General features: G+C 45.0%; 1 protein-coding gene across 1 annotated transcript in view; it reads left to right on the plus strand.

The window, feature by feature from the left end:
• The window catches only part of LOC146175040 (A disintegrin and metalloproteinase with thrombospondin motifs like), a 95168-nt gene that overhangs the window by 48627 nt on the left and 32742 nt on the right, over positions 1–13799 (plus strand). Inside the window, exons 6-9 of the mRNA XM_084584385.1 lie at positions 533–604; positions 1307–1428; positions 2131–2180; positions 4838–4946. Of these exons, the coding sequence (XP_084440511.1) occupies positions 533–604; positions 1307–1428; positions 2131–2180; positions 4838–4946 (353 nt within the window). The remainder of the gene's footprint in view (positions 1–532; positions 605–1306; positions 1429–2130; positions 2181–4837; positions 4947–13799) is intronic.

The raw sequence follows: 13799 nt of genomic DNA on the forward strand, positions 1-13799 counted from the left end.
CAAACCCCATAATTTTTTCCTAACAATTACTGGTATTTTCGCAGAAGCGAATCAATTTCTACAACACCAGAATACACACCGTCTGCATTATAGCATAGTAAACGGTTTCAGCCCTACTTCATTAGTTACCCGCTGCGGTAAGGCCGGCTATGAAGTTCTTAAATCCGAAGTTTTGGAGATGGTTGTTCAGGCCACATCGCAGAATAGGGAAAATCTATAAGTGTATTCGCGTTGATGTCGAATCCCTTCACGTTTGCGGTTATTATTGACTCATACACGACAAAATTCATCTTTTACCAAGTAAGTAATAGTAATCTTTAGCAATAGGGTTAATTATGCTTTATTTCACACACACGATGTTTCCTTTACGGCTCCAATTATTGCGCAGTCAGCATCATCGTACCTGTGAAAGTCTTTACAGCCAAAACCTTTAAGGTGTTAAAATTACCGTTATAGGGAAACATCCTAATTCTCTCTGCATGACTGGTCACAAGCGGAGAGAATGCAAAGGTTCCGTTTCTCTTTCATCAAGGTCGCTCTCAGATTTATGGATATGACACAACCAAAACTTAGTTTCCAGCTCAACCACATTTTCACAAATATGGTAAGTGTTAATTTTGAACATTCAAATATGAATGGAACATATCCAGCATTAACCTGTATGCGGGAATATATCTTATTGCTTCGGCCTCGCACATAAAGCTGTCTGTTAACCGTTAGCTGCAATGTATTTGCCACCACTGCGATTATATCTGGCTTTATATGTTAAGGAGATAAAAGAAATTCCAATCTCATTCGCTGAAAACGATGAGAAAACAATTGTTCACTGTAGACTTGCTTCCGTCTTGCGCAAATTTTTACGCGTTCGAATAAAATTTCTCGACATGAAAGAACAGCAACCATAAATACGACATTGCGTGCATGTTATTTTGCACTTGAACTAAATCTCGTGTATTTTGTTCTTTTAATTTGGCCTTTTACGCTGGCCACTCGTTCACAGCCGGCGTAGAAGATATTATCGCCTGATGTAAAAACCAAATCAGGCGATAAAAACTGGTTTTAATGTTTATAAGACTAGAACTGCATGGCTGTGGAGTGAACGGTGTAAACTAGAAATGTATGAGATGCATGTCACTTTCCATAAATTATCGGTGTAAGTATCGGTGTAGGTATTCAAGCATTTCTCAATTTCGTAACATCCAGCCATTTGAAATTAATTATAAATTCCCAGCAATCTGATCTATGCGCACTATATTTACCATGTTTTAAGCTCTAATCTTGTCTAAAATAACACCTATCACACCAGACTGAAGCTGTTATCGGCGTTGAAGCTGACGAGGTGGATGCGTTGGAGGCGCTTGCAAGCATGGAGAAACTCGCTAATGAAAGCGTCTTCAATCGCTGTGACATCGCTTACTTTCTGACCAGGTATGAATGCTTTTTGCAGAGCGCTTGTAAGCTGTGAGAATTATTATATACAGTTCACGGGTTATTACTAGCTATCCCGATTTATTTGTACACGTGAGTGTAACCAGTCTTTTTCTCACCTAGCAAGCTTCGAAGGCACTAAATAGAAAACCCTTAGAACAGCGTTAGGCTCTTGTTGACGCTTTCTTGCCGGCGGCAGCCAGAAATAAAACTAGAGAGGCTTAATAAACATTTGTGAAAAAATATACATGCCGCATGTACCACTGCGAAATAAAAACATTAGCCTCGCACATGATGACAGCCTCGAGCAGAAAGCAGGTATGTCATTTTTTTTCTAACGTAGCTCAACAGCCAATTCATCGCGCCGCTGTGGCTTTTTCAGGAATTGGCTCCTTGAAGTAAAGGCCCCGGGACCCTTTCTTGTACATCATGAGGCATATCAGGGGACGTATTTGTAATTATTCCTAATATTTATCTCGCTTTATCAATGGGCCATAAAATACAGCATTTCATGAAGTTATCATTTATCTTGAAGTAGTCAAGGCCATCACTCCAAATTCGTGAAAAACTTGAGAACAAAGTAATCGTCTTTTTTCTGTTTTAAGTGTCTGTTATTCTCTCATGAGTTTTACATATTTAAAATATTAACTCTTCTGAAATCACATGTCGGGTAATAAAACAAAACTCCCTTCTTTATTGCAGTTTGGACGTAGTGCATAATCAAAACGGCACAATTAACAGAGAACTGATTGGTGAGATTTTTATTTTGTACCAATTCGTTCGCCTGAACACTCTGCACAAAAGTAATGATTTATTAGAATTTATATCCTTCAAGCTCGTTCAAACCTATCAAATGAAGATCAAATTTTATTACCGTATTTTCCGGTGTATAAGCCGGGCCTTTGTTTAAGTCGCTGTTAACTGCAAACGGCAGCTTTTCTATAAGAAAACACTAATAAGTCGCATTGGTTTAGAAGACGCACATATTTACTCGGTAGAAAACTCTTTCAGGATCCCGTTGTGAGAATGTGCGACAAAAATACATGCTAGCGGCTGCCGCCGCATATGTAAATAACATTTGATAGGCAGTTCTCACAGCTTTGCTTGCAGCGTCCAACGTGTAAGCAGTAATTTCCAAAATATTTTTTTTATCTTCAAGCATGGAGATAGTGTGCACTTCCACACGACATTTAGTCAAAACCGTTGCAGTAAAAAGATTGAAGGAAGGAAAGGAAATGGAATGAAGAGGGACCGCAGCAGCGAGGGTAGATATGCAAGGCCAACTGTTTCATGGATTTCTTGGTGGACTGCATTGCCTGGAGCACGCTGGTAGCTTTGCGCAAGTCCCAGCAAACCTGAAGCTACCTTATACCAGCCCAGTACCCATGCTTCATGGCAAATTATCTGCGCGCAGCTTGAATTTCGCGTCAAAAATGTTTTGCCTCGCAACCAGCGTCATGGTTAACGAGAAATAAGATACGACGTGACAGGTTTGAAGCATGAAGCACGCTACTATGGTCCCCATAACGCTACAGCGATCCCTGCAATGAAGGGGCAATGGCAGAGGGAAATGACGCAAATGGAATCAGCTCGAAAACTAAAACCTGATATTTTCAAGGTACCATTTTAAAATGAACATATTTTTCTTCTTCACAATAAAACCCTCCACGAAACTGCATTTCATTCCTCAAAAACAATTTGAAGTTACTTTTTGAGTTCTCTCAAATTACAGTACTCTGAATGACAGAAGATAGTGCACTGTTGTGGCGCGTCATTTCCAGGCTCATGCGCATGCTTGCGCCACCCAGCCTATATATTGGCATGCAAAATTTGTAAATTTCTAATCCCGTAGTTACATGTGGGCAACGTCGTATTGCTGGTGTCAGGATTACTTTAGACCATCCCGATCTCTTAATTAGCGCGGACATGGCGCGGTGAAGATGTGTCTTTTCGGGCGCGGATCAAGCGTAGCCGTCCCGGCCCGGATTTATTCCATTCATAAGGTGCACCCCTAATTAAGACGCAATGAAGAAATTTTTCCAAAACTTCTGCGACTTGAACACCGAAAAATGCGGTAGTCATTTTTAACTTTGTTACAGATATTGTATTATTTACAGTTTATGCGAAGAGCCAACTAGTTAGTTCATGCCATACATTCGTCTAGACTTCTCTGCCAGCGCTTCAAACTTTCCGGTTCCTATTATGCCGTAGTACCAAAATAAACATAATCTTGATTCAGTCTAATAATGCTGTCAAGTGAACAAGTGACCTAAATTCATAAGCTTAAAATTATTTCCCTTGACCAAGAGCGAAATCTTTGTATTTCAGCAATGTAATTAAATTAACTAATATTTTTCTAGTACCACACTGTATCAAAAACTGAAAAGTTACATTTTCATGTGTAAGCGAGTTCGGATAAGAATTGTGTTTGTTTTATTTACCGCCACAAGAACTTTATACAAGAATGAAGCTGTAGGTAACTGCAACATGGATCAAAATATTCACACGCTTTGGGGAACGAGCTATATTTATCCTGATTTCCGATCCTGAAAAATATTTCTTAACTTTTATGAAACTAATATAAGTTTCATGAGGCAGTGTTGCGTATGTAGGTAGCAGCATAGCCAAATGTTCAAATTTGCTCGAATTGTGTATCAACTTAAGCTTATAACCTAAATATTGTATTAAAGAGATTAGAAGCATGAATAGAAAAAAAATTACAATAAGTGTCCCAATATTTTCATTGCCTAAAACTCTTTATTCGTTTTTTGTATATCCTTACAAGGCTTCAATGGGTTATTCCTTTCGGATGGAAGGATTGATATGCCTGAGAGGGAAATAATTCGCCCTATCCGATTGTGCGTCTATTCTGTTAACTGTCTGATCAATGACGCTCTCTAGAACCGAGCCAGCTTGAAACAAAAAGGCTTTCAGTATGACGCAGCAGAGGCATTTCTTGTAGATGCTTCGTGTGATGTTTGTACAAGCAAAATTTAAAATGTTTCTTTATTATAACTATTTAGTATTGTGCCTTTACAGCTCTGAGTATGTAGCTCCGGGCGAATTGTAAAGGTTTAAAATTTATTATATGAATTTTGACGGGACACCCTTCAAGGAAAGTTGAATAATTTATACGAAGCCGTCAGATTGGACAGCAGCCCAGATACTTTTTAACATAACTGGCTTCTTATAGGAACAAATGTGAAATAAAAACTTTTATTGAAAAGCTATACTCTTGAAGAAGTACTTCGAAGTTTCTTATATAAATTAGACGCTCATTTCCTCAACACTTCTTTCACTTCCAAACCTGTCTTATAGTAATTATATAAAGTGCCACGATTATTTTTTCACAGAAGATATCTAGGGCTCTGTGGTAATCACTTATGACATTCAGCCAAAATATTTTCAGGTATGGCTCATATTGGCGGTGTTTGTACTCATGAGAGAGTTGGCGTTGGAGAAGACAGACCCCACACTTATGAGGGGGTGTACACGCTAGCTCACGAAATTGGACATTTGTAAGTAACCAGAATGCCTTGGGCGAACCCTAAAATAATAGTGTTTTCTTCATTTTTAAATTAAATGCCATTTCGCGCTTGTTCTTCCTCGTTCGTAACAATAAACCTAGCTGTCGAGTATTGTTGCCTCGCGAAGATGCTAATCTGCCATGAATCTAGCAAAGGTGAGCATGACTTAACGGACTCAAATGCGAGTACTCGACACTGCAACATCAGCACGTACCCTCCATTCAGCGTAAGAGCGTCATCGCACCAGTACGTGTCCCCGAGTAGGATAAGAATCTAGGAAAACACTTCAGCTAAACCGCCATGGTTTAAAACGGCCTTGTTTATGATTACCGCTTGCCAGTCGACCGTGTGATCTAGTTGCACGTACATGCCCTTTGCTACTAGCTTAATCATTCTCTTTAATGTAGACGTCTATACTCCTACGCAGTGACTAGCATAGATTCGTATGACACTATATATAAAGGATCACCAAATATAATTGTAACGCACCTCATTGTGCAAGCCGCATGAATTCTTGCGCCAGCTTTTCTAAATCGGGATCTACTAGCACTCGAGTACTGTATTCGATTCACCCATCCTATTACAAAGCGAAACCCGGTTTTCCACTTCCCGCCAACTAGACTGTGCCGTGGCCTCATGATGTAATCCAATCCAGCTGCAAGTCAGTTAACCTTGTAATTGCCCCTGCCATTTCATGGTTGTCACTTGCAACTCACAAAGCGACAAAGCTGACGTCGATGTTCCTTGTGAAAGGGACATTGGCGCTGTTGCCTTATTATGCTGCCGCTTCCTCACTATTTCATAGTTCGTGATACAAAATACACAGTACCTACCCAATGCTTTCCGTTCGGATATCAGGCTGAGGATATTCGCCGTCTCCCAAATTAGTTTGTTGAGCAGATGACCATTCAAACTCCGCTGCACAGCACTCGACGTCGAGCCATCAATAAGCCCCTACCATCGGCTGCAAAATGCGAATCACCGGACACAAGGCATACATCGCAAAAGGGGGTGTCTTTAAGCAGTATAAATATATCTTCATTACTTCAAGGCTTCCCAGGTTGTGACAGACTTCCTACATTCCCAAGCTACTGCTTTCGGCTGCAGACGTCCTGCTGCCGAAAATTATCATTTGGCAAGGTTTCTTGTTAATCTCCCTAATACGCAAAACCTGAGCACGATTCGAGGGTGGATTATAAGCACGCGCGTGCGAGCGGTTGCAAAGAGCGCATTGTCGACCTCGAGAGGCGGATCGTACAAGAGGACGTCGTCAAGGACGATAGAATGCTTTCGCTACCCGATGACATAAGGGGTAGTGACGCACGCGCTACACTCTCTGACCACTGGCTTCTGCTGCAGATATCACGTTGCCATTTGTCATATTCCCTGATATATATGTCCTAAATCTCTGCAGAGCTGTGCATGAAGTTAAGAGTGAGCTACGGAATATTGGACCTCTGATCAGGACGTGCATTGTTATCAGCCACTACAGGAATTTTGCCAGCCTCAAATGCCGAATAGAGCTAAGAGGAGCGTTCACGGAGGATAAATACGCAGCTGCTTTACGTACAGACTTTATAGACGGTAACAGGTAGCCAGCTAAACCACGGTCTTATTATGTAAATGAAGGAGCATGCCTTATTTTCCGGTTTCTAAAGAACACCTTTTCAAAAAGTCCACTCCTCATATTTCGAGGCCTTCAGTAAAAAAGCTGGTAAAAAAAGAAGACACACTTGAATTTGCCCTGTTAGGGCAATGATACGATCACACGTGCTTGCGTGACCACGGCGAAAAGCGGCGTGCTTGTTAGAAACGACTGAACGATATGAAAAAGCTGGAAGCACTTCAAGCCCAAAAAGAACTCGCGCATTCAGGACATCAAGGCTTTTTTGTTAGGCTTGAAAGACGTCGTCTTCCACAGCGCTGTCGAAACGTTTGTCCGTATTTGGCGGCAACGCTGCTGATGAGGCATCCTTATCGCACTCGCTAGTCTCTAGGTTAGTCGCCGTACTCGCGTGCAGTTCACCGCAGTGTCATGCTTAAGCGCTCGGGCTTCAGGCGCAGCATATACAAGAATTGGAATGAACACATGCAGTATGCACCAAACACCTTATAAATTGTAAGAAGGTAAATAGTTTCATTGTCCTTAATGGCAACTGGAAAAGCGAGACAGCTTCTCCTGCTCGCCTCTTGGCAGTATGGGCGGACGAGGATAGTGCATGCCACCGTCCTTTCCCATCACATATTATTAAGGCTTAGGAGCTGTGAGACGACCATGCATTTCATAAAGAATGATTCGTTACCACCATCGTTTCCCGAAAATTTCAGATAGGAACATTGCAGAGGACGAGCAAAAACGAACATAGGATGCACCATTGTGTAGGACGAGATAATCCTGTTAATAATCGAAACAGAAAGTAGCTTGTGTTGCAGACGCAAGGTTGTTATTACTTGCCACCGAAACTGCTCTTTGATACCGATAGAAAATGAGAACACGTCCAGAAAATGCGCCAAGGCTTTGAGCGCCAACAAAATCTCACGCTGTATTGAATGCAGCTTAGTATTGCATTGCAGAAAAAATGACGCTGGAGTGTTTCAAAATGCTGTCTGGCATATAGCTGACAAACGGGAATTGTGGCGGTGGCATGAATGTGCATTCAAATCGCGCCATACAGATGGTGAAATGGAGGCATCCGCAATACCACCTAAACTCTTGTTATTATAGCATAGTCACAGCCGGGTGCGACTTGCGCGCCATCTATTAGCGATGCGAGGAAGCAACCTCTTGCCCTTTCTCTCCAAATTCGCAATAATGTTCTCGTCCTCGGCTGTCTTTTGAGCGGAGTGCGCCGCCCTTTTGGAGAGCGAGTGAGAGTGTTCTTTTTCTTTTGTTCTATGGATGCAGATCTGCTAGATGGCTAGAACGGCGGCTCCTTTGAAAAGCCGGTTCTCTCTCTTTCAGTGAGCCTTGTCTGTCGGAGCCGGGTGAGATTTTTCAAAGCACAAAGCGAAAAAGCGACTATACCGCCCTTTCTTGTCAGTGTCATAACCAAACCACTGCCTTCGGATCTTCCCGCGGGAACCGCGGGCGCACTGCTGGTGGTACCCGAACTGATTTTGTCTTGCAGTTTTGTCGTTTCGTTCCATGCCGACGAGAGGGGACGGGTACTCGTACTCGTCCGCTGTGTAAAGTGGTCCGCGGCAATCCCTTTGGCTCTCTATGCGTGATATAGATCCACTGCCACTGAAGGGGGAGTAAAGAAGCCTTAATTGGCAATGAATGGCGCCGTTCATTGCCATGCTGCTGTTCGAACGATGTCTCACGACACTCATCATTGGTGCATTGTTGGCTGGTGCAACATTTGTTGAAGACGAAGTATTTTGTATCTCGAAAGACAATCGAACGTGCAGTCTACTCTTTTGATGAAATAGCGCGTAGGACGAGGTTGAAGATAGAAGGGGACACGGAGAGCACTGACTACAATTACTATGTATCTGATCGGAAGGGAAGTGAAAGACGTCCAAACACAAAGGAGCATCGCACCGACAGAAAAACGACAGTTGCCGTTCTACCATCCAATGCCTCCTTACTGACGGCGCGCGAACAAGCAGCGGTGCCGAGAAGCCAGCGTGTCGAAGCACAGTGAAAAAAAAGCACGAGAGAGAGAAAATGTGGGACAGCGTTAAAATGGTAATTGCCACCGCTTGCTGTGTCACTTGAGGGCCGAAATTCATTTTACTTTTTATAACTATTATATATATATATATATATTGTCACGCACTTCCCGCGGTCCTTATTGAAGGAAGATGAGGTTTGGGGGAATAAGCAGAAGAGGACGAGGAAGCTGGGTCTGTCCGCTGTGGTGTGCTAATCTCCAGCGTATCCTACCATCTGTGTAAATAAACGTCGTAACAAGTGTGGTGGAGTTTGCGGGCTACAGATCACCACGGAACCTCTCCTACTTCGCCGGAGCAGAAGAATTGCTGGGCTACCCCCCCCCCCCCCCCCTTCGGACGGAGATGGCGCAAGCAGATGGTTCAACACAGCCCACACCAGCAGCTCATCCGACCACCGCACAGCCTTATCGGGAACCCCGGCACTTCTATGGCAAGCCCGGGGAACACGTGGATGACTGGCTCACCCACTGCAATCGGGTGAGCAAATACAACCGCTGGGATGCGACTACCAAGTTGGCGAATGCGGTATTTTTTCTTGAAGAAACTGCGCTAACATGGTTTGACAATCATGAAGCATCTCTTACCACCTGGGATTGCTTCATGGAAGAAATGAGAGCGGGATTTGGTGATGCCGATGCTCGAAAAAAGAGCGCCGAACAGACTCTGGCTCAACGAGCGCAAGTACCGGGGGAGACCTGCACAACTTACATAGAAGAAATCCTCAAGCTGTGCAGAACAGTCGATGCTCGGATGACTGAGGAAGACAGAGTGGGTCATCTCCTGAAAGGAATAGCGGAAGACGTGTACAACTTTCTTATCTGCAGGGACAATTTGAATACCACCGCTGATGTAACACGACACTGCCGCACGTTTGAATCTTTGAAGCGACGCCGTATCATTCCGAAGTTTGGTCGGCTGCCTAATGTGACAACTGTCGCTAGTGTGGATGTGTCTGAAACGACAATCCTGGCAGATACAATCCGCCAGATCGTCCGCGAAGAGCTTCGGAGGCATCAAGATATTGGGGGCCACGTCAGACCCGTCTATAGTGGCACCTCTTCGTCAGACAATAGCCCATCTTCTACCTGTCGTGCTCCCTCTGTTACGTCTCCTTCGGACACCCGATACTCTGCTGCTCATCGCCCGAACATCCAACCTCTTACCATCAACGCCTACAACAGCGAGCACTCTCGTTTTCCTCGTCGACCACATCCACAGCATGAAACGTTTAATACAAGCGACAAGCGTTTAATCCAATGAGCCTTATTCATCGAACGAACGTGAGCCGCCAGTGTGTTATGCCTGCGGAATGATCGGCCACATTTCCCGCTTTTGCCGCAACCGTCGTCCGTACCAGCAGTATCGCCGACAGTGGGTGAACTCCCGTACAAGGCTTCCTGCTAACAATGAGGATTCATATAGAACACCTGGCCGGAATGAGTACAGTGCAACAGCTAGCCGACAAGAACGCGGAATGGTGCTGAACCGAAACGAATCACCGGCCTCTCACCGTAGCCTGACACCACCATCTCGGCGACTACGACGCTCCCTTTCTCCCCGACGAAGGTCGCCACCTCCGGGAAACTAGTGAGTGCGGCCGATGGAGGTGAGGTCTCAAATGATTCTAGCTTACCCATGCCTCTGCCCATTTCGATGTTAAAAAAACGAATTGAAGTGTTTGTGGACGGTGTACGTGCTATGGCGTTGTTGGACACAGGTGCAACTATTTCTATTATAAGTCTCGCTTTTAAAAACTGCCTTGGTCGTAAAATTATGTTTGCTTGGGATAGTGCGACAACATTATGTGGTGTTGGTGGCGAACCGCTTAACCCACTTGGAGTCTGTTCTGTGAATTAAGCTTGTTATCGCCGGCCACACATTCCGAACTGAATTCGCAGTACTTACTCGATCAACGCATGACGTAATTCTTGGACTCGATTTTCTGGAGCAATGTGGGGCCGCTCTCGACTTTCGCAATGGAGACATTTCTGTGAGCACTCGAATCGAATCTGCTTTGCGTGAAAATTCGCGGACCCATCCTAGCATGTTTTCGGTTTCGGAAGACATAGTCATTCCTGCAATGTCAGCAGAGTTTATACGAGTTGTTAGTTCTAGCTGTGCCAGTGATGCGTTCGACGCTGTGGTTGAGCCACTCCCCCTCAACTGCGCGAAGAAAAGTATTCTGATTCCCCGCTGCATCATCTCAGTCATGAATGGCCATTCTTCTTTGTGGACAACTAACTGCTCTAACGAACCTGTTGTATTACCACGTGGTCGAAAACTTGCCAACTTTGACGAAGACACTTTTAAATCAGTGGCCGTGCTCAGCACAGACAATTCCCAGCCTACCGCATGCTCAGAAGAAGATGAGACAAACTTTCTTGCCATGATTAACAAATCCCTGCCAACAAGTGACCGTTACAGTTTAGTGGAAGTTCTGGCGAAACATACTGCGGCTTTCGATTTCTCTCGGGACTCGCCACCACGGATTCCCATTTCCCGTACTCAGCACCGAATCAATACAGGAACTGCTGATCCAATCCGCCAGAAGCCTTATCGTGTATCCCCATCAGAGCGCCAAACAATCGAAGAACAAGTTCGTGACATGCTGCATAAGGGCATCATTCAGGAATCGTCCAGTCCGTGGGCTGCCCCTGTGATTCTAGTCAAAAAGAAAGATGGCACATGGCGATTTTGTGTTGATTATCGACGTCTGAATACCGTTACCAAGAAGGACGTGTATCCCCTGCCACGTATTGATGACGCCATTGATTGCTTACATTCCGCCTCCTATTTTTCTTCAGTCGACCTGCGATCAGGCTATTGGCAGATCCCCATGCACCCGGAAGATAAAGAAAAGACGGCATTCATCACCCCAGACGGGCTGTATGAATTTAATGTGATGCCGTTTGGATTATGTAACGCTCTAGCCACGTTCGAAAGATTCATGGATACAATTTTGCGCGGGCTGAAGTGGCACATTTGTATGTGTTGTTTGGACGATGTAGTGATATTCGGGACAACTTTTCATGAACACAGCAGTCGATTAGAGATTGTCTTGGAGTGTATTGAGAAAGCTGGTCTGGTACTCAATTCCAAGAAATGTCGTTTTGGGGAACGCCAGACTGTGGTACTTGGACATCTGATAGACAAGGATGGAATCAGGCCTGATCCGAAAAAGATCGAAGCTGTCACTTGTTTTAAACCGCCGAAATCATTAAAACAGCTCAGGAGTTTTTTGGGGCTTTGCTCCTATTTTCGGCGTTTTGTTCCGAAGTTTGCTGATCTAGCATATCCCCTTACTTGTCTTCTGCAAAAAGATGTGCCTTTCAAGTGGACTGCCGATTGTGACTCCGCCTTTCGTCAGTTAAAGTTTATTTTGACATCAGGACCAGTACTACGCCACTTCTGTCCATCAGCTCCAACAGAACTTCACACTGACGCCAGCGCAGTTGGAATTGGTGCTGTGCTCATACAGCGCCACAATGGCGATGAACATGTCGTTGCATATGCCAGCCGTTCTTTGAGCAAGGCTGAGCGTAATTACACTGTAACTGAACAGGAATGCTTAGCCGTTGTATTCGGTGTGCAACGGTTTAGGTCATATCTTTATGGATGTGCATTTAAAATTGTGACGGACCATCAATCCTTATGTTGGCTTGTAAACCTTCGTGACCCCTGTGGACGCCTTGCGCGGTGGGCTTTGCGCCTTCAAGAATTCAATTTTACTGTGTCTTTTAGGAGTGGTCGTAAGCACGGTGATGCTGACTGCTTGTCACGGTTGCCACTTGAAACTACTGATTGCGACAATGAGGTCCTGGATGAATATATAGCTGCTATCTTTACAAGTTTCCCTGATGTTGGCGAATTCAAGATTGCGCAACGGCACGGCAACGAGTTGGCGCCGCTTTTTGAGGCAGCAAGTTCCCGGAACCCCAAGACCTCATTCTGCATTTGTGACGGTGTACTATACAGGAAGAACTATTCGTCAGTAGGTGCGCGGCTTCTTCTGGTAGTTCCTACAAGTCTTAGGTGTCAGGTTCTTCGGGTAATGCACGACGATGCCACAGCTGGACACTTGGGTTTCGCGACGACATTGCACAGGACTAAGGAACGTTTTTATTGGCCGAAGATGCGTCAAACTACTCAACATTATGTGGCCAGCTGTCTCCAGTGCCAGCGTTTCAAGCACCCAACCTGCTCACCGCCGGGTCATCTTCAGCCTATAACGCCACCACGAACCCCATTCGAACAGGCAGGAATTGATCTTCTAGGACCGTTTCCCCGTTCCTCCAACGGAAACCGCTTTGTCATAGTGTGCGTAGACTACCTTACGCGGTACTGTGAAACTGCTGCTACACCGTCAGCCACTGTTTCTGATGTCTCGGCGTTCATCCTGCGGTCCATCATTCTTCGACATGGGCCTCTTCGTGTGTTAATAAGCGATCGTGGCGACAGTTTATGGCAGAAGTTGTAGAAGAACTTCTTCGCCTCTGCTCATCCCGATTTCGCCATTCAACTCCTTACCACCCACAAACAAATGGTCTTACCGAACGCACCAATCGGACGCTTAGCAATATGCTCGCAATGTATGTCGACTCCCGCCACAAAAACAGGGATGAAGTCCTTCCGTTTATAACATACGCATTTAACACTGCTAAGCACGAAACGACAGGCTACAGTCCGTTTTTTCTTCTCTATGCACGACCTCCACGAAGCACTTTGGACACGTTTCTGCCTTTCTCACTCCCTGCTGAAACTTCACTAGCGCATACTCTCTCTTTGGCTGAAGAAGCTCATCGACTCGCTAGACTTCGCACTCTAGCCTCCCAGGAACGCTACAAGCAACGCTACGACAAGCGTCATCAAGATGTTAATTATGTCCCTGGTGACTTGGTGTGGCTTTGGACGCCGTTGCGTAAGCGCGGCTTGTGCCAGAAACTGTTGCACCATTACACTGGCCCTTTCGTTGTACTGGAACGCCTCAGCGCAGTCAACTTTGTAGTCTCTCGCTTGACCACCCAAGGCCGTCGTTCTCGGAAGACTCAAGTAGCCCACGTGGCACGCATGAAGCCCTTCTATCAACGTGACGAACATTGACACGCCCGGCGGGTATCGTCTGCGAAGGGGGCAGTGTCACGCACTTCCCGCGGTCCTTATTGAAGG

Source organism: Amblyomma maculatum, chromosome 11 (genome assembly GCF_055883805.1).
Source record: "Amblyomma maculatum isolate TAMU_Amacu chromosome 11, ASM5588380v1, whole genome shotgun sequence".
NCBI classification, from domain to species: Eukaryota; Metazoa; Arthropoda; class Arachnida; order Ixodida; family Ixodidae; genus Amblyomma; species Amblyomma maculatum.